A 26041-nucleotide genomic window follows, 5' to 3' on the forward strand; every position below is an offset into this window, starting at 1 on the left:
TATGTATTAATGTATTAACATGTATTAAACATGAAAATGCTCAGACACAAGCCTAAAATTTTCCGTACCGTTAGCTTACGGCCAACCTGGTCGAAGGCCTTCATCAGACTGACGTGAGTAGTTGTTCACACTCACTGACCGCTAGGTGGTATAGCGGCCAGGACCCTCTTATAAATGTCAGGTAGACACAAGAGGGTCCTGGCCGCTATACCACCTAGCGGTCAGTGAGTGTGAACAACTGCTCACGTCAGTCTGATGAAGGCCTTCGACCAGGTTGGCCGTAAGCTGACAGTACGGAAAATTTTAGGCTTGTGTCTGAGCATTTTCATGTTTATCCAACTACCAAGCTAATGAACATTTTTGCTCGATAACATGTATTATTTACTTCCCATTCCAGCGATAACTGTAGACAATACGGGGCCCATTTAGCAACAGTTGACAGCGAAATACAGCAACAGTTTCTATTTGATGCTGCACGGTTTAGTGATAAGGCCATCTGGATTGGTTATTGGGTTGGCTTAAACAAAGAGGTACAACGTTTAATAAACTAAAAAAATGGTCATAATAATGCATGTTAATAATAATATTCTAACATTCTGAAATGTCGGTATGTGGTATAATTTTTGTCATTTCTATTATTTTTACCAACCACGTGTGATCTATATTCTTAATGTATTTTTTAGACATAAACATAACTATGAAGGCTTCTTATCATTCATGTCGATAATTTCAGCATAAAACCTCATGGATGAAGCGGAACGAAGCCCTGAAGCATACGGACGTTCAGTACTGGGTTGAGGGAACGCCGCCTACACCAAGTATCCGCAGGTACAACCATGCCGTATATTTCAATTTTAATATTTGGAATTTTGATTACTTGATTTATCCAGTGAAGCATGAAGGACTTTGACTGCTACGTACATGTTTTAACTTAAAAGTATATGCTTCATGTGCATTGTATGCCACTGTTTGCAAAAAGAAGTCCATTACCTTGCATTATAATTAAAAGGATCACTATATAATCATAAACAGTGAAAATGCAACAGCCAGACCTAAAAAGAGCGCGATGACCATTTCACTGGCTGTGATGGAAGTGATTAGCGTTATACTGCTAGAGTTTAGATAACGTTAAATGTGGGTATCACAGCATTTGCATTGAATGTTTATACGGCAGCTAGTTAGAATAAGTATATTTAACGATAGTAATTATAAATTCGTGTCTATAGTGGGCAAGGCAATCACACCTGTGTGGTGATAGATCCGACGACTAGAGAATCCCGAAAGTCATGGGCGCCTGAGAACTGCAGGGCAGAAAGACCGTACATATGCAGAAAACAAAAAGGTATTTGTTAAATTTCATACAAGTATGAGAGAAAAACCCGTAATCCATATGCGGTGTTATAAAAATCATTCCATTTGTCTGTTTTGTCCGATAAAGATTTGGAAAATTCGCCCAGATAATGTGATTTGGCCAATTAGATGGCGGCTCATTTCTTCATCAGTTGAAAGGAATGTTCAGCAACGTATGGTGTTATTGATTCCAATGCATTAATGTTTCCTGTTTTTTCTTTTACAAAGTGTATTATTATTGGCATCACTCATTATTCCCTACGTTTTCATAAATCTCTTTAGGTCACTGTGCGTCTGGTTGGTTACAGCACAATCGTACATGCTACCAATTTGATGAGAATATTAAGTTGTCTTGGTATGACGCCGACGCCTACTGCAAGTCCCAGGGCGCTGAACTAATATCTGTACAAAGGTAAAACACCATTGACAGCGTCGAAAACAAAGCGTTCATGAGGTCGGCACACCGTTATCAGCACGAGTTCGAATATTGGACCCATATCAACTGAAAAAAAATATTTTTTTAATCGCCGTTTCAAAGTGTTAAAATATAATCCAATGTTAAAGCACCTGGTTTTCAATAAAAACCAATTATTAAAAAGCAAAGCATATTGTATTTCTTTTAATCCATCTTAGAAATTTTGGGGTCTGTCACTGGTGTTGAAGATCTCGGGCGTATTTCTCAACTATTGCCTGCTATCTCTATATCTTTTAGATAATATGATGCTCAATTCATTACGCTCTCTTACTGAAATTGGGGAAAAACAATAAAAAAAAACATGACACATGATGCACTCCCCATATTATTATTTCAGCAAGAATGTTCAGAAGTTTCTTACACCATTGCTTCAGGAATTGGGGGCAGGTGCCAGGCTGTGGCTTGGGGGATCGGGTAAGTAAGTGATCATGGTGTCCATTAATGCACCCAGTGCCTCACACGCACGCAGCACACACGTGCACACGCGTATTGTTTCTGTTGACATATATCATTTATTGAGTAAAAGGTCTTTGAGTACGAGGGCGTTTATCTAACGTGAGATAAAGCCTTGATATATACTAATTTTCTGGAAGTATGTATTGTTTTTTAATAGTTAAGTAAACTAATTGTCTCAATTGTTTTACCCAAAGTAAGTTGATAAGTTTGATTTATAATGTGATCGTTTAAGATCATAATATTCATATTCTATAAACCCATGATACATTAACAATTCAGATATTGACCTAAATCCTAAGATATTACGGTGGCCTGATGGGAAGGTCATGACAGACTATTTTAGCAACTGGGCGCCTTCAGAACCGAGCAATACTAATTCGGCAAGATGCGTTCATATGCTATCAGGTACTGGTAATAAGCTGACAAGCCGTTGTGACAGGAATGGCAGTCCGCTGGGAACCGTAGCCCACCCCCATTACTTTGTACAAGCGACATTCGTCCCATATACTAAACCTAATACTTCCACAAACCATAATCCGTACTAAACATATGGGACCCAAGACGTCCATTCTTAGGACTATCATTCCTGTCACACCTGCGAATTGTTGTATCTACAAAACTAAAGCAAGTAGCAGCTTGTTTTTAAACATATATTTAATAAATCCCAAGCTGGTTCTAACTTTCAAAGTCGGGTTGCGTATTTCCGTACGTTACAAACAATCACTTTTAGTGCCAATTTGGCGTAAGTCCTATTTCTTAGATTATTTTTTTATTAATGATGAACAATTTGAATTCAAACTGTTGCCTTGAAGTGCGTTACTTATCTAAAAAAGCTCCGTTATGTACACGAAGTCAAAGCAAAAGGTTTTTCAAAGAACAGGTAAAATTCAATAATTCCCATATCAGTTAATCATGTGGAAAGTTTCTTGTGAGACGTTGAAATATTTGGTGGTAATTGCCCATGATTTTATTTATTTTTTAACCCTTTATTATTGCACATTTGAGAACTTGAAAATATCTTATTCAGAGGATGGAAAATGGTCAACAGATAAACACTGCTTGCAAGAACTGATTTTCATCTGCCAGATTCCAGATGACGCCATTGTTTACCCACCGACTGTAAAACCAGGTGCGCTGATATACTGTAATGAGCAATTATGATTCGTGATATAGTAAATACATGAATGACTAATTTGCGAGATCTCCAATAAGTAGGCCCCCTGTCAAACTTCGTTGAGAAAGAGAAATGTTTCACATAAATCCTTGTCTCTTTTGTTCTGTTGGTCCACTATTTCTACTTGCGTAATGACAATATTTTTGTTTTCAAAATACTAGCATTTTTGTGTTTTAAGATTTGTCGTTAGTATAAGCTTAATTATACAAAAATGTGCTGTAAGAAAATTAAGGCTACAAGCAGTCACATTCCCCTGTTATTTGGAAATACATTCTCAGTCAAGTTCCAGCTTTGAGTCGAACACCTTGTTCTCTTTCCCTTGTTATATCACTTTCGTTTAACTATGATATTCAGTATGCCCAAATTAAATACCCTATACAAGTGATATCCATTCATATAGTTTGTAAAATACTAATATTAATTATTTAGCTAACGGTTCTTGTGCCCAAGGGTGGGAGGCGCATGCGTTCTCTTGTTACTATTTTGCCCGTGATGAGTCTGTCACGTGGCTCAAAGCTGAGAAAACTTGCCGGGATAATGGCGCTAGTCTTGTGAAGGTGGATAATGCTAGGGAAATGTCGTTCATAAGCCGTGAGTTACTATTTTATTACTGAGCTGCTGTTATCTGTTCACTTTTATTCAACTACCAAATCGTATTGATATTCTATGGTCAATTTGTTGCATATTTTAAATAGAATTTCAATATTGTTTTTCAACAGTGATATTGTCAAATAAAAATACAGGCATTGAGACTAGCTTCATATTCCTTGAAATTGTTAAATTTTTGTATTTAAAATAAATAATATAAATATCCCAATTAAGTATAACTGAATATGACACAAGAGTATTTTTTGCAGAAAAATTAACCACCAGTTCTTGGTTAGGTCTAAACAACAGGCACGTTGAAAGTCAGTGGGTCTGGCCTGACGGGGAGATGGTAAGTTACTGACACCCTGTTGAGGAATCCCATGTGGAAACAATTATCTCTGCACGCGCGCCAAAGGCTTTGTACTTGCTCTGCATGAGCTGAGCTTCACAACGATGTGATAACTGCTCGTTACGCAACCAGTCTAAGGCTCTTTTATCTGTCACAGAAGAGCAAGTGATTGAAGTCAATTTGTAACATTGAGTAATTAACTGTCTTGATTGCTGTCACGCAGACTTAGACTGGACCTGCTAAGTGGCAGTGCCTGAGCAGTTATGCAAACAATTATCAGCCATGTAATCAGCCTTGAGATTCCTCAACAGGGTGAGTTGAGCTCTAAATGACCATCTATCTAGCTAGAGACATAGGCCTATTTGTGAATATCTGTAAAAAATCTATCACTCGCCCTGGTAGAGGGTAAGTTACTGATATGTTTTGGAGAATTTAAATTAAAAGAAAATCTTATACATCCAGTGCGATTTGAATAGCCGCATAATCATTTCTAAACAAATTAAACGATGGCATATTCTATCATAACATTTCCGACTAACATGTAACATGCTTAATTTGTACGTATGTATATACACCGAAGATTTGTATGTATTTAAACTGAAGATAATTATCACAGAAAAGCAGGATCACCGCAATCTGTATATTTGTTCCATATTTTCACGCATCGATTTCCTTGTAGCATTTTGATGTAATATACATGTTATGTCTTCTAAACCAGGCAACTTTTACAAACTGGGCGCCGAACAAACCATGCAGTAATGGAACCGGTTTCCACTGCGCTGCTGTCTTGACAGGCAATGCCCTGGGACGTTGGACCAATACCCGATGCGACCATACAAAAGATTATATATGTGAGAAAATGATAGGTGCGTTGTGATTGTTATTGTTACCACCAGTTAAATGTGCTATATATAAGGATTTATTATCCAAAATTATAAAACAGATATTGCAACAGCGTTACTATCTTCACGTGCCTATCCCCTTAGGATTCAACAAGGTATAATAATAATAATAATAATAATAATAATAATTATAATAATAAACTCTCTGAGTGTCAATTTCTAAATTTATTTACGATCAAAACTATCGCTCCTCTGTGGCAACTTTATCCTTTCCATACGCAACGACAAATAACATGTCAAACCATCATGAATACAATGTACCAAACACGCCCCTTAGGCCCTGCCATCACGTCGGGAACAACAACGGCAGCAGCTCCTTTCACATCCAAATGTGGATTATTTTGGGAGGACAATCCGTTAGGCGATTTCTGCTATCAATTCAACGTGGACACACTATCCTGGGCTGAGGCACAGAGGCAATGTGAAATTAATAATGGATACCTTGCGAGCATTGCTAGTTTGCATGAACAACAGTATATAACAGGTATGGCCCCACTTTATGTAAAATTAATTAGCCAAAATAACGTTTACGACAGTCTTCTCAATTCTGCTGATCAACCATAATTATATTGATTAGGAGCCCAAATGAAAATTCTGCATTGATTAATACAGTTAAGACTTTCTGGATAATTATTCTTTAATTGTTATTATTAAAATTATCATCCAAAATATTCTTTTCAAATACTCGCTAATTAAAAAATTAGGAGTATATTCAATTTAAAATGACATACCGAACTCATACCTTTATGTTATACTACGGACCATTTATTTCCGTCTTTGGTGATACATCCGTATTAGCCAGGGTGCAGTCTATCCCCAACATGAGGTTTTACTGGTTAGGAGGCAATGACGTCATGTATGAGAATAGCTGGGAATGGACAGACGGCAGTCCGTTTGCATTTTTCAATTGGGAAGCCGGTATGATGTGAATTAATGTCTTGGTTTAGCAATGTAGCCTCCATGTGTAAAAGTGTAATAAAAAGAGAGTCAAAGAGGATATTTGTTTTTCCAAAGCCTGTTTGACGTAAATGTAGCTGCTAATGCAATTTATCATTTATTTCACTATATATACATTTATATCACTATATATATAGAGAGAGTGTATATATCTTTATATATACATGTGTATAATTTTGGTGATGAAAATATGATATCGAACTAATAAACTTCTATATATACATATCATATTTGTCTCTGTTAAGGTCAGCCATACGCCACAAAGTACGGCCATTGTGTGGAGATGGATGCATCAAAAGGCACATGGAGAGACGAAAATTGCTCTCGAAGACAAGGATATATTTGCAAGAAAAAAGGTGAGGCAAAAGATTTTTTGTAATGATATGTAGCTGTCTAATTGGCACCGTTCATAAAATATTAAAATTCATAACTTTAAGTGATTACATTTTGCTGATAACCTTGTGTTCGAAAAGGTAAAATAGATGCCCAAAATACTCATAGAATTCAATTTTGAGTTCAAGTTCGTTACCTTTCTCGAACTACCCAATGTAAACTGCACAACGTGTACTCATTAAAAACACTGCATTTCTTTTCAACACAGTTTTAAATCAATATATTCTATTTTGTTCGGGAAAAACGAATGTTATTGATTTTTGTTAATAGCTTTTTTAATTCACAAAACTTGACGAAAGCCCATGTTGTGCATGCCGTAGTGATGGGTTTCTGTTTTAGGAGCGAGTACCATGATAACTGGTGCGCCGAATACAGAACCAACAGCTACTGTAGATCAAGGTATGTTGTATACTTCATGTAGTATTGTAGTATTTCGTATTCTCCGTCTTTAAACTTGTTTTTTAATGCATGTGCTTTGACAAGACTCATGGATGAAAATGTACTATTTTTCAGTTATGTGTTTATAAGTCACAAAATAATAATACGAAAACTATGCACGCCATTACCCTCTTTAAGCTACCCTTTTTTGAAAAAAGGCCTTACATAAGTGGTTTTGTGTTCACAATTTACTCACACTTCCTCACTCTGCATTATAAAATGTCACATCAGAGGCTTATGAAAATATGCCCCTCTTATGTTAACACATGACAAGTTAGCAGTCACTTTTGCTCATTTACTCTTTGTTATTAGTTTTTATTAATTCAAATCATGTAACATTTAACTTTGAATTCATTTGAATGTTAGTTCTTTGCCCACTCAAACATACATTTTCGTAATAGAAGGTCGTTATATTTTTACCAAGGGGTTTCCCATTGTACTGGTGACTGGACCTTGTACGCTGGAAGCTGTTTCAAGGTGCTTAATGCACCCCAGGCGTGGCCCCGGGCTAGAGACACGTGTAGACGGGAAGGAGGCGATCTTGCATACATATCAAACGCGAATGAGAACAATTTCGTCATTAGCTTAGCTGGGGAAAAAGAAGGTGTGTTCAGGGTTCTACTTATCTTTTATTTTAGAAATTAAAAACTGTATCATATGTCTATAGTGTGTACACGATGTGCTGTCAATGTTGGCGATTATTTTCGTTGGTGGTATTCAATTACATGCAAAACTTGACATTCTGAGTCGCCAGTGCAAAATTGCACCGGTCATTTTCAAATATGGATGAGGCATAAGTCAGTATATGATTCAGATTCCTAAGCCTTCAGAAAATTGTATTTATGGTGGTACACCATGTAAGAACATGCTGTTGGCATAGAGTGCATATGAACATATGGGGACATTTTCTTGCAGGGTGGAGAGAGTTTTGGATAGGATTCAATAGCCTGCGGATCACCAACCAGTTTGAATGGTCTGGTGGAACTGAAGTGTCATTTACCAGTTGGAGTGCAGGCGAACCTCACGCTGGGAAAGAAGAAAATGTGTGCGTCAGTCTGTACACATCTGCACAAAATGTAAGTAGAATTTTGTTTTGCTTTAACGGCAATGGATAAAAACGGTAATTATTTTGTTTTATAGAAGCGGGTTCATCTTTAATGTGTCTTTAATTTACCAGGAAGTTTCGTTTCAAATACTCAACTGGAAAAATGTCTAAACGTTAGTATTTATTTTCAAACCCCATGTTTTTACTGATAGTTAAGAAAAAATGGATTAAAATGATAATTATTGCCATAAATATTCCATGCAATCCCTGACCAGATCGATAATTGTAGCACATTTTGCCTTGACGTCGAGACAGGTGTCTTAACTCCGGTGTTCTGTGACATTTTGTTTTTCTAGGCCGGCAGATGGAATGCTAATGAATGCATCCAGCCGTTGCCATTTGTCTGCAGAAAACCAGCACCAAAGATGGTTTCGCCACCTACAGTGACGTATGACGGATGCCAAGGGGTTGGTATGACATTGTCATGTTTGATGTACAAATGGCGCTTCCACTTTGATCCTACATGTGTCAGTTGTAGACATTGGACAGTGATTTCAGCAGTCTTCTAACACTGCTGAAATAGCTGTCTTTGAAAACATAATTAAAATAATTTGCTCTTCTTTCATTATTTATCATTTGCATTTGATGCCTGTACCTCTCTCACAAAAGCCGCGCATTTTTCTTACAGGAATCTTCACGTGTAACTTCCTGATTTACTTGTAGATTTGCAAAAATTAAGCAGTAACGTATTTCAGTTTAATTATATAAGTCGAATGAATTCCATACAGGTAATGTTCAAAGAAAACATATGTCCACATGCATTCCCTCTCTTTGTGATTGACATTCTGATGACAATACAATTATAAATGATATATTTAATTATTTCGGCAATCTTGTTTTTATATTGCAGAGCGCGACGTGGACCTATAAAACGTCATGCTACGGCATATCAAGTACAGGAGAAACATGGTCTGATGCTCTGCAGAACTGTAAGAAATCAGGAGGAACATTGTTGGAGATAAACAATCGGTACCTTAGCCTTGTAATTATTTTATATAATGAAATATATTAAACTAATATAGTTAAAATTAGTTTAATAACCAACGGGATCCCACGGGTTTGCCTCACTATATCTTTCTGTTGCTTTATGACATTACGTAAATGGAATCCCACAAATCGACGTGGAATGTCGTGCATAAGACCCGTGATTCATCCCCTAATGATATAGATATGAAAACCTAACAATCCGATTCAAAATTAATAAAATTAACAACTGTAAGACATGCCAGTCATATCATCATTTAGCTGACTTCGGTAAATCAGCACAAGTAGCCATTAACCCGTATGTCAAGTTATTATAATTTTAATTAATGGTGTATATTTTGCTTTAATGATGTCATTCCGTAGTCTAGAGCAGGCGTATATTGGGTCACAGCTTGGTGACAGAGATGTCAACACAGAGCACTGGATAGGACTCAGTAAAGGTGACAAGGGAGACAGCTACTCTTGGACCTCAGGGGAACATGTGGCATACACCAACTGGGACCAAACACACTCAGGTATAATATCAATGACGATGTACTGCGTCCAGTTTGACTTAACTTTAAAATCGAAAAACCTGAAATATTATGATACCTAGACATACGAAGCGTGTGTAATTTTAATTGAGTAGCGTGAATTTTCACAAAGAAGTGAATTATCGGACTAGATTTTTTTCCATTTTTCTATTGGCTTGACAGGAACCTTTTTCTGTGTGGGTTTTTGGGCTGTGTAATACGTTGTGAACACGCATGATTCTTTGATGCTCACGTGTGTAGGTGTAAAGGTGCATTTGTCCATGGCCGCTCCTGTCCGTGTGTGCTTTTGTGCGTGCGCGCTCACTTTCCTTCAGCCATGGTCATAACGAAAATTTACCTCCTTTCATTAGGAAACGGAGAATACGTCTGTGTAGCGATAACAGTATCCGGTAAGACAGCAGGTAAATGGGCAGACCGAGCCTGCTCCCAGACCAAAAGCTACATTTGTGAATATCCCAGAAAGGGGTACCAGCAGAATAAAGTCGGTACAACTCCAAGACCTCCCGCCTGTCCTTTGGAACACTACTGGAGAGGATATGGCGATTACTGCTACAAGGTCTAGTTCTGTTGTATTTTAGAAACAACTAAAAAAGCATGTCAGTATTGATCGGAATGATATCATCCGTTTGTTTGTTTGTTTGTTTGTTTGTCTGCTGATTCGCTGCGTCGTTTACAAAACTTACGAGATGGCGATATCTAGTCTAAAGCAATTTCATAAAGATATCAAAATCCAGTAATTAAGTATCACAACTAGTTGAAGAATGTTTTGCACCCGGACCTGTAACTGGATGAAAATAAAGTGTACAGAATGAAGGACCTGACGAAATTTCTTTATTATTTAATTTGAAGACAATGGTATTCGGAATATATTAGATGTGAAATTAGCCTGGACAATGACAACTATTATATTTATCTTATTTGTATTATCTTCACTTAGAAAATATTTTAGATTTTTACAACAGTTTCTTGCATTGTTTAGAGGGTTTTTGGTCGTCAGACTTGGTTCCAAGCCTGGGAATTATGTAAGAATCTTGGAGGTGACCTTGCTAGCTTTCATAACCAACGCCAGATGAACGAAGCTGCGGATGTGCCACAATACGCGTAAGAAAAAAATCACTAGTATTGGTTTAAGTACACTAATGAAAGTAATTTACTAACAACTTAACAATCAAAAAGTCTCACTTCACTTTAATATCGGTGCAACTTAAGTAAGACTATTTAGATATGATGGCTGATGTTTTAGACAATCCCATGCTGTAAAGCCATGCCATTTCATTGTTTTCAGGTTTCATATATTTCACTCATATTTTAGGAGTGGTTACAGAGACAACTTCTGGATCGGCCTGCACAAACCCACCAAGAACAGCAGCTATGTCTGGACAGATGGTTCTGCTCTGGACTATACTAACTGGGACGAGGGAGAACCCAATGACCATAACGGTCTGGAGAGCTGTGTGGAACTGAACAGAGGACAACGGGGCCTGTGGAACGATGCCAACTGTTACACCTTGAAGCAGTGTATTTGTCAAGTTAAGAGAGGTACATAAATTAATGTTTTCGTTTCCCATCCTCACTATTTTCATATTTACTCAATTCAAAAATTTAAATATTTATTTACTATTATTATTATTATTATTATTATTATTATTATTATTATTATGTATCTTTTCTTAATTATAAATGAAATTTTACAATTGTTCAGTATGTCCTAAAAATTGTACTTTCGTGAGGAAGTAAAGTAAGCAAATGAAAACAACTATTGTAACTTAATTCATTGGATATGCAGTATACAGAATTATCAAAGTATGAGAAGCCTTACAAATTATACTGCACGTGTAAAGTCATTTATTCATTTAACAATACAAATAGTATTTCAAACTCAAAATAAAGATATTTCACTAAAAGTTGTTTCTTTCTCAGGTGACCCAGTGTATACTTCGCTGTCTACGCCGGCCACAACAAAAGGTATGCTTAATTTTCAATTACTCCTAATGTTAAGAAACATTTGAAAAATGTATAAATCATATCATTGACGTTGAAGAGCATCTTTCGTGGTAAAGGGAAAATAATGATTGATATTTTTAAAACCTGTTTTTAAGAATTTTATTAGTCATTCTGAAAAAATTGTTTATTCGGCTAACATATAGCCATAATACTTTGACTTTTTAAAATTTCTGATAATAAGCTGTATATTTTATTCTTACCCACATGCCTGCAACTTTCATAATAAAATGTAAGATCCTTGCTGTCGCTTTATCGATGATTTACATTATAATAAAAAAAAACTTGTAATGTCAGACAAAATTGAGGAGTCGGTTAACAAGCGCACCCGACCATAATTTTGTGGAAATCAGAATTATTTGTGCATCTATAACTTTTTTTTTCAAATTGAAAATCATTGGGTACTTGTTTGATAAGTGGGAAATATTTCAAACTGGCTTCAGGAAACATTTGAATGCTGATTTTATGCTAAAACACGAACCAAGCTATGAATTTCACACCCAAAACAAAGAAATTTAAAAGAAAATTTAGCTATTAATCGATTTTGTCTGGCCTAATGGCAATATTTATAGCTCCTCACTGCGGAAACGACACCAACTGGCTAAGTCACGGAGATTATTGCTATTACCTGAGCCTTAGATATGGCAGGGGCGCCCAGTTACCCTGGCATGACGCCAAGATCTACTGCATACAAAACGGTGGTGATCTTATCAGCATACACAGTGTTGACGAGAACAATTTCCTGATTTCTCAAGTAAGAAATTATCATTTTAAAACATTTTTCTTAATCAATGCTTACCTGCAGCTAGCAGGATTTTAGTATGAAAAAATCCCAGGGAAGCGGTTGAAGATAAAATGATATGCAAGCTGGCTGTTTATACGGTCTGGTACTCATCTAGACGTAAATGTATGGAGATAATATACTTCTGATGATCTGTGAGAAAGAAAAGTTGTAACACTTTATAAAGATCTACCCAACTTCCTTCTCTCTCTCTCCCCCCCCCCATCCCCACCCACCCACCCACACATATAAATATATATATATATATCCCGCAGCCTAAAACCCTGACTAGCATTTCTGGCTTTGTTTTGTCTTGATTGATTATAAGGGTCTGAGGGTTTCGCTTTGGCTGAATAACGATTAAGTAGTACATGCCACCATTGAAACATTATTATAACGCGAACTAGTATGAAGACACAATAAATATGACAATGAATTTTATAAATGAGATCTATATGTTTAATACATATTTATTTCTACAGGCTTATGATTCGAGACAGTTCTGGATTGGATTAAATGCTCTGGATTTTGAAAGTTACAAGTAAGCATACCATTCATGGACCGTTCGCAGATTATCGTGACACGCAGTGTGCCTACAGACTAATTAATTTATTAATTAATTATCATCTGATATCGGTCAAAAGCGTGTAAGGTACAACTGTACTGAGCTTTGTGTGTGCATGTCAGAGGCAATTGGCGGGAAATCATGTTTGTAACGTTTTCTGTGCTGCAATTTTTTACCAACCCTTACACTTATTTAGTTCTTTTTTTTTTAACTATTTAACACAACGACGCTTCTACAGGGTCATTGTTTCCCGATCTTATATATTTATTTTTATTGGCTTATGCTTTTTTTTATTTCATTATCTTAATTTCTTCAGATGGAGTGATGGCAGTGTGTTAGACTTCCTGGCCTGGGACGTGAACCAGCCGACCAACCTTTATGGTGGCCAGAGGTGTGCCACATTTAGCAAGGAAACAGGTAATTTAGCAATAATACGTTTTTGGTTTATTTTGAGTAATACTTTTATTGTTTGAAAAATTTCCAATTGTGTGAACAATCTCCAGACTGAAATTACAGGGCAAGTGAAAACGAAGGTAAAATTAAAGGTAGGGAGCATTTGCAGTGCGAGATCTGGAAATGTCTAAGTAGGCCTATCTGGATCATTCGAAAATTATTGGAGAATTATTCTGTTCCGATTCCCCAAAATCATATTTCTGATCACTTGTCTGTATTCGTTAACAGGAAATTGGGGAAACGAGAATTGTGGTGAATATAAGAATTATATATGTAAACGACACAAGGACACGAGAACCACGGTGGCTCCAACCCCAACTCCAGTCATACTTGGGGGCTGTCCGACAGGATTCCAAGGCATTGGTAAACTTCCTTGACATATATAAATTAATACTTTTAATTAAATTAATATAATTAGTGATGGTTTTTATTTTTCTACAAGACTTATAACGAAGAGGATTTGTGTTGGGTAACAAGAGTGATAATGTAACTGATATACATTTAACTTTGTCTGACTTTCTTGTTATTACAAGTAGTATGGGGTGATCTATATGGACAAAATATAAACATGTTTGCCAGCTGAACCAAGTTATTTTGTTGATAGATTTTATGAAAACAATGAATATTCGAAATGCATATTTTTGTAGGTAATAAGTGCTACATGATTGTGGGAGACGATGTCGATTCTAGCAAGTTAAAGGCGTGGAATGAGTCGATTCAAGCGTGTGCTACATTCAGTAAGAGATCTGTTCTTGCAAGTGTTACCAATTCCTTGGAAACAGGTTCGTAAAAGTGGTAAAGAAAGTGTAGTCTTGTTTGTCTGAATTGTACTTTCTCTCTCTCTCTCTCTCTCTCTCTCTCTCTCTCAGAAAGCAAGACAGGTAAGTGGCAGTTAATAATTATAAATAAATTGCTAATTGTTAATTATTATTCTATTCGATTAGCCGTTATTCTATCCGATTGATCTTTCTGGATTTCATTATTAACTTAATTCAACAAATTTAAAATCACACCTTTCAGCGTTTCTGACAACTGTTCTTAAAGACAAAACGATTAACTACTGGATAGGCCTTAGCATACAGTGGGTTGGTTACAAGCGCAGATACAGAAGATTTCGCTGGGCAGACAATTCTAAAATCGACTATGCCAATTGGGATTTCGGTGAGCCCAGTGGAACTTCATACACCCCTAAGGTAAGTTAAGGGACATATTTTTGTACATTACTTACAAGACACAAATGTCTTAACCGTTGTATTTTTATGTAATGTGATTACAGCATGAAAGAGGCTTCTTCGTTTTTGTGGAGTATTTTGTATACAATGTATGTGGCTTTGAAAGTCCTTATACACACATGTGGCTGATTGAGAGCAATCGCCCACTCGATGCTGGGATTTTCGGTTTCATTCATAAAATTCACGATTTCGCTTGATGGAAAGCCGAACTGATTTTATAGTCGCAAAATGCTTTGTTTTAACACTCCACGCCTTTTTAGATAGGTAGTTCAGCTTATGGAGAACAATGAGAGATATCTCATCGAACAAGCAACATAAATAGCTTTCAAAATGTGCGTTTGGTTGATCAACAGGAGGATTGTGTGGCTGTTGCTTCAAAGGGACACTCTATCGGGCGATGGCGGGATCATGGGTGTAATGTAAAGATGGGATATATATGCCAGACATGGAAAGGTAAGTTGGAATGACAATGAAGCACCAAGAATAAAGCACACGTAATACGACATCATTGCGATATATTAGTAACCAAGTAACATATGTAACATGCGGAACTTTAAAGTTTAAATTTAAAAACGTACAATATGGTTTATAACTTTTTTGTTTTTGGTTTAAATGATCTTCTAAACCTTTTCCGATTTGAAGGGTGAAGAATGATGTCTCTATAGTTTTAATCTTACTGTTGAACGTGAATACAGCATCATAAATAAATTCAAGAAAGTACAAGTAAATTAACGTGCTTTTTGTAATGCTTCCAGCAGTGATACATTTCGTTTCATTTAAGATCCCAACCTCCCCACATCACAAGCGCCCACACAAGCAGGCTCACTTTGTCCAACTGGCTACGAATCATTTGGATCTGCCTGTTACCAACTGACGTCACCCATGACGTGGGAAGAGGCCAATGTCACGTGTGAGGGACAGCAAGACAGCCTGGTGTCCATATTAGACCCCCATGAGCAAGCTTTCCTTGTTTTGATGATGCATCGGAATGATACACAGCCTGTTTGGATTGGGTTACACAGAAATAGGGTAAGATTTATCGACGATGAGAACTGGGTACAAATTCAAATCGAGTCTTAAATTGAACGATTATGGCTAAGTGCATTCAGATTTTCAAAATGACGCTCTACGTTGATATGGTATTGCTAATATTAAAGGATTATACCCAGTACATCGGATGAATGAAAAAGCATCTAACATTTTTGATTCTGATGTTCTTCTCCATTTCAGTCATCATTTGAATGGGTCGATGGATGGCTTGTGAATTACGTCAACTGGAACGCGCGGGAACCTTCCCGGAACACGGGAGATTACTGCGTACTTCTCGACACTAATGGACGTTGGAATGACACAGTGTGTTATAGGAAATTTCGAGCGATTTGCAAGAAAACAACGGGTAAATACCATGTGCTCCTTTTCAAAAGTGCATCTGATGGTTACCACGTGCTGAATTAACAATACAATTAAATGAACACATTTTGTTTTGAAGATTTTTCATATTAGCTAGACCATTGAAAATATTTGTTACAAATTAACTGGTTGTGGTTTTCACATACTGGTATTTAGCGCCCGTAATATTACAGTACTACCTAATTTTTTGTCTAGTAATTTGCAAAACTGGTAGCGGGAACAGTCGTAAAATCAGCGCTAGTTGAACGCAGCAAATATATACTTCTATACAAATATGTAGTTTCCAATTTTGAGTAAGTTGTAGGGGCGGGATATAAAACACAGGCAAAAGGCATGGAAAGGAAAATATTCAAAATCTGTATCAAATGGTTTCAGTTCGGCCGCCCACTCCGACTGTGGAAATCCCTGGCACTTGTCCGGACGCCACCTGGCATCCCTATGGTTCCTATTGCTACTTTATGTCGAAAGGGTATGCAATGTGGGCAGGTGGCATTTTCCAGTGCCACAAAAAGGGGGCGACACTGGCGTCCATCACAGACCAAGGGGAGATGGACTTTATACTGCGGACCGTTAGAGAGCAGCTGCTGACGGTGGATCTGTGGATAGGACTATATAGGAATCTTGATGGTGGGGCGCAATTGATTAATTATACACCTGTATAAGGGAGACAAATTAAACTTTGAATTTATTCGTAATCAATGATTTTTTTATTTAATGAAAAAGTAACCTTTTGAACGCCATATATTTTCTGTTCATTACAGTCGACGTGATTTTTACGTTCCATGATTAAATTGTCAAAATGAGCGTAAGTACTCATCAGTAACCCAAGATAATTCGCATATCATTTATATTCCTCCAATCCCTATTTTGGCGTCAAACTCAGCCAACGTATTTTTTTCTGGCAAACAATTTGAGATATTACACGTCTTTAAACAGGGTCACTCCGTTGGTACGATGGCACTCCTATCAATTACGAGAACTGGGGAATAGGGCAGCCATCTTCAGAGAAGGACATGGACTGTGTATATGCCGCCAAAGGGCGCGGTGATTGGCAGGCGGGGCGGTGCGGCCTAGCAATAGGCTATATTTGTAAAGTACCCAAAGGTAAGGGTCAGCGGACACGAGCTTGCATGGTCAAAGTAGATGTTTGCTCTGTTTGTGTTTACACTTTACTGTATATATGGCTTTTATTTGGCAATGTATGGTTTTCATCCCTTAGTTAAGGTACTATGTTAGATCATTAACTTGCCTCATTTTCAATAAGTCGTAGTATTGTGGGTCGTTTTACTGTAGTTTTTATTTAATGTATTTACGCTAAAATTTGTAACTTATAATTGGTTCAAATTCAATGACATAATAAATCAAGTCCTTCAAATTGAATAGCTGCAACTGCAGGAAAACGTCCAAATGTTGCAGATAATATTTCATTTTTGAGGAGGATATCTATAGTTTTCTACGTAAACCTGTTTTTTACAGCTTTGACGGCTTTTTAAAATGATCTTATGAAAACCATGGCTTTTTTTCATGGCCACATGCTTCATATATACACAGTGAATGTGTTCCGTATATTTAGTTCTAGCAACAACACCTCTAGCTCCTGCTTGTCGAGATGGCTGGTACCAAAGAAATAGCATGTGTTATAAGGTAATTCACATGTCCTTAATATTTCAATTGCTCGAGATGGCATTTGACAAATGTAGAAGAAATCCACCTTCGAAAACACCGCAAAATGCACACCAACGTAGATAAGCACAGTACACGTAGCCAGTGTCGGCCCAATACGATGGCCCAGCGGCTAAAAGGATGTTGGCCGATACTGTTCTTCAGCAATATTGGTCGGCTTAATTGTAGGTTTAAAAATGCAATGTTTAGCTGACATCCGACCTCGACAGGTGCTTCTGTCATGTATGGTTTTCGTAAGATTATATTACATTTTTTTTCAAACAATATTTATTTATGCTCTGGTTAAATAGAGTTAATTGTAAGTTTGGGGGAAATAGATATATATTCATTCATATCTGTACGACTTTTTTATAATTTTGATTAGGGATTTTATAAATCGCGTAGAAATACGAGGACCTGGGCTGATGCTCGCAGTTTCTGCCAGCTTGAAGGAGGAGATCTGGCAAGTTTTCACAGCAGTGTAGAATTGAACTGGTACTTGGACACCCTTGGGACATATTTTAGGTGTGTATTAAAATTTGTTCTGCTTTGTCTCACTGATAATTTGTATATTATTATTATTATAAAGTTGATTATGTGCCTTGGAGAAATATGTGAAATTGAATTCTATATCTCACTTCGAAAGGATAATTGTTTTGGCCCATTTTTAATTTTTCGTTTATTTACTTTTGGAAGGGGGGGGGGGGTTAAAGCATACAGAAAGTACTTGATTTAGAAAATGTGGTAAAGGTTTTTCCTTTTACCTCAGATACACACTCGGTAGAGATATGGTTTGGATTGGTCTACATGCACCAACAAATACAACAGGTTAGTCTGTTTCACCTTGTTGACGGTGAATCTCTCTAACCTTAGTTAAAATACTAGTGAAGCAAAACAGCTGGTAAGATTGCTTACCATTTCCATCGTGCGCTGGATTGCATAATGTATTTATAGTATGTGCTTAATGTTTTACTTGTATTGAGTACAAAAATAGTAACTTTGATATAACTAAAAATAAACAATCTACAAATAACACACGTTTGATAAACAATTCTGTAAATAGATGGCGCTGAGCACATTTGGTCTGACAGCACGGAGACCAACTTCACGAACTGGGATGACGGCCAGCCGGACAACCATAACGGGATGGAGCGCTGTGTTGGGATGTTTGCCACAACGGGGAAATGGCGAGATGAGAACTGTGCCAGTGCCAGAGGTTGGATTTGCACGGTACTTCTAGGGGCAACGACGGTCTCAAAGACAACTGAAGGGACAAGTTTAGGTAAATTATACTACGTTTTTATTTATTTCTCGACTTATGATTCAACCCTTTTATTTAAAATATGTAAAAATTCGGTTGTTAAAACATTAATATAAAAACTATTTGAAACCTTCCTTGTGCAGTTTAATCACCAATTGGATAAGTATTAGCGCTCATTAATACATGTTAAGTACATATCGGAGCAATCTGATATTGCCAGCAACAAAACAACATTCTGTTCTCCTTAGAATAAAATGTAAACATTACAAGACACGAACCGAAAAATAAGGATACATGATAAATACTTAAAATTTATAGGTCCCGCGTTTCTTTTATGTAGTTAAGACGGCAGTGAACAACCACACGAAAAGTTTGTGAACTATAAATAAAAACCGCTTCTTTGATACGTCTCCGTAAATAAGATCATCAAAAACTTCTTTTATTATAAAGAAACATAGTTTCATGTTATCCGATACAGATAACATCTATGTGATAAATGAGCAAATGTCTTATTTCAGCCAGCAACATCTGTGGAGATGATTGGCATTCTTTTGGGAACAATTGTTATTTCTACAGTCATCGCTGGGGTGATCCAGGACGCGAGTCGTGGCGCAGTTCTCGAAAATGGTGTCTGAAGAACGCGGGCGATTTGCTTAATATCCAGACCCCAGAAGAGGCCGATTTTATCACCGCCTTAATTGGTAGAACAGAGCACGTTAAATTATGGATAGGAGCTAATAATATAGACTTGAACGGCTACAAGTAGGTTTGCTGTTTCACGTAAGACAAACAGCTCAGCTGTTTGTAATTAACAGAAATGATTTAATCTAATGTAGAATTTTGATTTACTTTACTCGCTGACCGTTTGCAAATGACATGCATATGAACTTACAAAATTCATCAAAGACATCTAGACTGCACGGCGGGTTTTCCAGAAACCGTGGTTTTTAAAATGGCTAAATTATATAATATGGATTTATGAAAAAGATGATAAGCGAAAATCTTCCACCTGTAAAACGTTGATTTTTTCTCCATAGTGCTTTAAAATAACGATGATGCCGAGATTTTCATATTTGCGACATGGCTTCTGTCTTATTTTAAAACTTAAAATTTAGATTTAGATTCTGTACGTCATAGTAACACACTGTGCAGCATTATTTAATTTATTTCCAGGTGGACTGATGGAACGCCCGTGAACAACATCAACTGGGCTAAAAGTGAGCCAAACTCAAAGAACGGAGACCAGAGATGCATCAATATCTACACTGGCAAGGAGAATATACAAGCTGGTAGTATTTTAATGATTATATAAAACGTCTTTCCGTTCTGATGCATCCAAGTGAACCAACTATATACACGTACCAACGTATGCATAAAACACTGCTTGTCACGTGTGAACTTTACTTATTTTTCAATCCATATACCATGACTATTTGTTTAGCATTGCTTCTGCCGGACAGTTACACGTGTTGGCTTTAATTATTTTGCTTTGTAACTAGAACCTTTTAATAATTAGGTCTTCATCCGCTCCCTTTTCGAAATTTTAAAAATATCAGAATGTTCCCTCGACATCTTTCATTGTCTTCCTCTGTCTCGGTTTTATGTATTTTATATATTTTCGCATGTGTATAGTGCGACTTTTTAAAAAATTATATTACTTTTATTGTTATTATTATTATATACAAAGGTACATTTAATGATGACAACTGCGGTGACAAGCTACCGTTTATATGTAAGAGGCACGTGTCAAGTAGTACTACCGGGACCATGCCGCAGACCTCTTTAATACCAGGGCACTGCCCTGTTGGGTTTGAAGGCGTAGGTAGGTGACGTTTCATTGTAATTGTGTCCACGATTTGGTTAAGTATGTATTTTTTTTTTCACAATAATAGCGAATAAAAATTTGATGATTTTCCACATCTTTCAGCTGTGATGTATTTTAGGAAAATATCCAATTAATTACTAAAAACGAAGTTGGACTATGTTCCTTTTGTTTGTATGTATTACAACTTAATTAGAAGCTCTTTGGCGAAATGATAATACTGTCTGGCCATCTATTTACCTGTTCCTTATAATATGTTGCCGTACCGCAGGAAACCGGTGTTATAAATTTCTTGGAGTAAAGGAATCAGACAGAAAGAATTACACCGACGCCAAGGCCGCGTGCGCCGCCATGGGAAAAACAGTCTTCCTGGCCAGCATCACCAACTCTTTTGAACAAGGTGAGCAAACTGGTGACATAAAACTGACATAAGCACTACTGCGCCCATGGAATACATGACTTCTTGATTGGCTTATACAGACATGTTCTTTGAAAGCTCCCATTATTTAATCCTTGCCCCATCATATAATCCAAACCTTTGTTTCACGTATAGGGTAATCGTGGTCCTTTGATATCTATAAGAAACGATGCGACTTTAAAAACTGGAGCTATTTCTATAATTTATATTTAACTAAAATTTATATTTTATTACAGCTTTTGTTACGAGTAGAGTTCAAGACACGGATGTTAACTACTGGATTGGATTAAGTGACTATGACCGCCAACATTTTTTCCGATGGTTGACGAATGAAGATTTGACATATACCAATTGGGATACTAATGAACCTACAAACTTTTTCGTTGTATGCATTTGTATATACTTTTTGACATGTTTTATTTATTTGTTTGCTTATTTGTGGACTAAGTCTTTTATCCGATTTGTTTGTCTGTGATAATTTACCCTTGTCAAAGATGATTTTAAAAGAAATGTATGTGCTTAATATGATTTTTCACTGATGTTGGGTCATTTATGTATAATTTTTGCATCATGAAGACTTTATTTTAACAAATCTCTAATAGTCAGTTTGATTATGAGGCGGGCGATTTACTATAATGCCATGTTTTAAATTCATGAGTTTTGATTTTGTATAGTCGCAGGGAGAAAACTGTGTCCAAGTTCAATCATCCAGAGACAGTGCTGGGAAATGGGCAGATGACACGTGCTCTAAGCGATACGGCTACATTTGCCAAACATGGAAAGGTGAAGACCCTTTGTAATAATAATAAATAAAGGTTTATTGTGTTCTTTGCAATATATAAGACATATATTGAATGTATATGTATAAAAGTATAAAGATGTAGTACTAAAATAGAGCTTTAAGATAAATTCTAAGTTATAAAACCAATAATGAGGTTAAAAATGGTGATTCGTTGTTATTTTCAAAAGCTAAAAGTTAATGGATAGACCTAGATCATTGACACGTATATAAACAGTATGGGATAAAAGTGTTTCTATATCTTTTTGTCCGACATTTTGGTAAAACATATCTATAAACATTCCTTAGGCCCTTTTCTATGACACGAGTGTTAGGTAAAAGATGGTTCAATCTATGTGTACACAGTTTTATCTCATTAAATAATTTTTTGCATAAGTCAGTACGCCGAGATTTCAAGGTAGGTAATTCAGTGATGTCCATTGCTTCGTTGTAAGTGAGTTCAGGGTATATAATATGAAGAGCCCTTTTTTGGATGTTCTTTAAGGCTTTAGATTGCTGTGCGGTAATTCCAGCATGCCATAGCTGACAAGCGTACTCAAGTGTTGGTCTGAGATTGCTTTTATAAATTTGTAAGAGGTCATGTCTCGGCACCCCAGCGTGTTTGACCATGCATAAGAAATACAGTCTGGATGCAGCTTTTGAGAGAATTTTTTCTATATGTAAGTCCCATTTCAAATTAGAACTGATATGAACTCCCAGCAGTTTGGCATGTGAAACTTGTTCGATTTTTATACCATCAATTATTAGGTTATCAGGTACAGTAGGGTTTTTACTGAAACAGATAAACAGTTCAACAGTTTTTTTTAGGATTGATTAGCATGTTATTTTGTTTTGTCCATTCATATAGGTTTGAGGCTGCTATGGGAAGTTTAGATTGTGTAGGTTTGGCACCTTGTTCTATTTCCCTTGGAGATGGTTTGTGAACTGTCTCATAAACTGTAGTGTCATCCACATATTTTACTGCTGGTAAAAAACATTCCATGTCATTTATCATTGTAATGTATTTATTTTTTGGAGTATGGTATAATCTGGCGTGTAGTTGGATTCAGTGCTTCTTATATTTAAGTGTTTTATATTCAAATCTTTTAATGCGTGGAAAGTACAAGATGTTGATACAATTTATAGACAATATGTACTTTATCTCATCCAACCAGTGGCTCCATCGTGATTTTTCCTGGACTGCTGCAGTATACTTATCCCTAAGCTGCTTTTACGAACCTGTTGAAAAATATAAATATTTGAAAAGTAGAATCAAATTAAATGTGTTGATTCGGTTGTAAACACGTGTTCCTTTCCCTGAATACGGTTTGCCAAATTTTGAGCTTAAGAGTCAGAAAACAACACAGACCAAACCATACCCTAGAGTAGCAAGACGTTGGCTGCGATCTTTGGCTCATTCATGAAGAGGTTTACATTTTATTATTATTTCGAACAGATCCCTCCATCAAAACACCATGGACTACGCAATCCACAGTTCGGGTAATTACTTGCCCTGAAGACTACTCCACCTTGGACGGTCGCACGTGCTTTAAGCTGTACAATGATCCTAGACCGTGGCGACTGGCACATAGGCAGTGCACGACGGACAGGGCATATTTGGCATATGTTCCAGACGCTGTCCAGAAGGCAGGCTTAATGACGTTTTTAATCCAGAGCGGAAAACTGTCGGTGTGGTTGGGTTTGAAAGACATGGGACGAGTAAGATTTATGTGTATATCTCTTTTTATATATTTATTTTTCGTTATAAAAACCATTACCTGTAATCACGTTTATCCGTGCAGCAAAACGTTTTGAGGGTTTTCTCGGCACCGACCCTGCCATCCACATATCTTAATTGCCATACCATCTTAAAGTACAGTGTTCACGTAAATCGTTTTGGAGTAGTGATTTACACAGCTGTGGACAAATTCCGAAGAGTTTATCAGTCAGTGTCCTATTGATGGGTTGCCAATATATTTTACTGTAGCAACGTTTCAAGTGGGTGAATAACTGGCCCCTCCAATACACCAACTGGGACAAGAACGAACCCAGCGCGGGCGTCGTAGAGGCATGCGGAGTAATGGCGCCAGATGGCAAGTGGAAGAGTATTTCCTGCCAACGACATATGCCGTTTGTTTGCATGACATCATTATGTATGTACAATAGTACCATCACAGAACAGAACAGTTATTAGGCATGTGTAAACTCTTTTCGTGTAATGTCCATGCACTCATCGTATGTAAGATAAATTAAAGCTTGGTTTAGTTTCTCAGCATAAACTGTTGTACAACAAGAACAAACTGTAATCCGCACATCACATGCATACGAAACTACAGAACACCGGGACCATTGTCCATACTTTTATTCTGATTACAGATGAATTGCCATCTCCAACAGAGTCATTTGCGAGTTGGTGTCCTGAAAGTGGACTATGGAGAGAATACGACACGTCTTGTTTTTACTACGATACACAAGTCCGCCAAACTTGGGCACAGGCCAGCTTTGAATGTTTTAAACGAGGAGGCCACCTTGCGTCATTTAGCAATCAAGATGAAGTTGACTATATAATCGGTCTGTTGAGATATGAGAGCCGGCCTGAAGATCTGTGGATTGGTCTTGTGCGAAGATTTCAAAATGGTTTGTTTGATTATATATATATATATATATATATATATATATATATATATATATATATATATATATATATATATATATAGCGAGTGTGGTGTATTTGAATATACAGTATATAGTACAATGTCCATAACACTTAATGTTTAACTAGGACTATAACAAGCCAGGTACCTGCATGCGTTCGTGCATATGTGAAATAGAATGATGTGTGTGTGAGAGAGAGAGAGAGAGAGAGAGAGAGAGAGAGAGTGAGAGAGAAGATTATCAAAATTTCATTATAACCCTCATGTTTAGACACCTTCACCTGGTACGATGGCAAGACTGTTGGCTTTACTTACTGGTCGCCTGGGGAACCAACACACAAAGATGGAGAGCAAGCCTGCGCAGTTTTCCTGATAGAAAGTGGGCAGTGGAGAGCTACGAGTTGTACGGACAGAAACGGGTTCATATGTAAAGCTCCCGCTAGTAAGTCTGGCTACTGTTAATTAAATTTTACCACACAAATCACAAGTCAGGGTAAAATACCACGCTCGGATGGCTTCATTTACTGTGCACAGCTACGGGGTAGATATTTGTAATGGCTTTAATACATGGTCAAACCTTATTTAAGAATAAAATCTCTTATGTCCAACTTAAGACCATTGAGAGATTACGTTTATAATAGTAACGCTATGTTTCCAGATATTCCGGGAACTTCCCATGCCAGTGGAAAACCTTCGATAACTCCCGCCACAACTCATGAGAAGTCCTCTCAGGCGAAATCAGGAGGTATAATAAGATATAACACACGTTTATTTAATTTGAAAATTTTTTGTCAATTATTATATGCAGCAATGAAGCATTTAACAATAATATAGCAATCAATATCTAAAACACGTCTCCATACAGAAAGCAGAACTAGCAACTGAGATATGTCCACATAAAAGTTTATTCATTTCACTTTTCATAATTGGATTACTTTTAACAGCATCTCCATCTTGAAATAATAAAAAAACAGCGACAAAACAATTCATACATAAATATATTTTTCATCGTTTTTAAAGGTGCTGCATCGCCTGTTCCAAACAGTTTCTTGTGGCTTATTCTGTGCATAACTACAGGGGTATATTATAACGTTGGGCATAGAAACACAGCGTAGTGCTCACAGAGAAATGCAACATAAACGGGGCATTATAACAATTAAGTTTTCCGCATTCCGATTCATCTGTTTGCCCCAATTGTGGCTAAAGCATATTTATAGAATTAATACCAATTTAGTTGTAATCATGATATATATATATATATATATATATATATATATATATATATAAGCGGTGATTTTCA

At 36.8% G+C, this 26041-nt stretch overlaps 1 protein-coding gene across 1 annotated transcript; it reads left to right on the forward strand.

The window, feature by feature from the left end:
- The first annotated feature begins 748 nt into the window (after positions 1-748).
- LOC106170260 (macrophage mannose receptor 1) lies at positions 749-26040 on the forward strand. Its single transcript, XM_087017247.1, has 46 exons — positions 749-828; positions 1227-1342; positions 1633-1762; positions 3871-4046; positions 4313-4392; positions 5111-5258; positions 5572-5778; positions 6093-6212; positions 6497-6607; positions 6984-7043; positions 7507-7686; positions 7998-8158; positions 8484-8594; positions 9038-9156; positions 9535-9686; positions 10055-10260; positions 10684-10805; positions 11017-11243; positions 11625-11669; positions 12278-12459; positions 12969-13027; positions 13368-13468; positions 13733-13867; positions 14152-14286; positions 14525-14697; positions 15090-15189; positions 15518-15765; positions 15967-16132; positions 16522-16773; positions 17083-17250; positions 17720-17790; positions 18194-18333; positions 18578-18636; positions 18872-19090; positions 19588-19831; positions 20243-20358; positions 20757-20891; positions 21163-21291; positions 21546-21694; positions 21984-22092; positions 23544-23806; positions 24075-24240; positions 24464-24724; positions 25013-25183; positions 25400-25486; positions 25762-26040. The coding sequence occupies exons 1-46, from the start codon at positions 749-751 to the stop codon at positions 25854-25856; spliced, it is 6684 nt and encodes a 2227-aa protein (XP_086873373.1). The 3' UTR covers positions 25857-26040.
- Position 26041: the final 1 nt, after the last annotated feature.

The sequence above is a fragment of the Lingula anatina genome, chromosome 7 (genome assembly GCF_051362555.1).
Source record: "Lingula anatina isolate TDL-2025a chromosome 7, LinAna3.0, whole genome shotgun sequence".
Lineage (NCBI taxonomy): Eukaryota > Metazoa > Brachiopoda > Lingulata > Lingulida > Lingulidae > Lingula > Lingula anatina.

Bases quoted from the DNA above. Each gene is read 5' to 3' on its own strand.
- LOC106170260 (XM_087017247.1), top strand. From the start codon at position 749: ATGAAGCGGAACGAAGCCCTGAAGCATACGGACGTTCAGTACTGGGTT. The intron at 6,213-6,496 runs GTATGATGTGAA...GTCTCTGTTAAG, and splicing joins ATTTTTCAATTGGGAAGCCG to GTCAGCCATACGCCACAAAG. The intron at 12,460-12,968 runs GTAAGAAATTAT...TTATTTCTACAG, and splicing joins ACAATTTCCTGATTTCTCAA to GCTTATGATTCGAGACAGTT.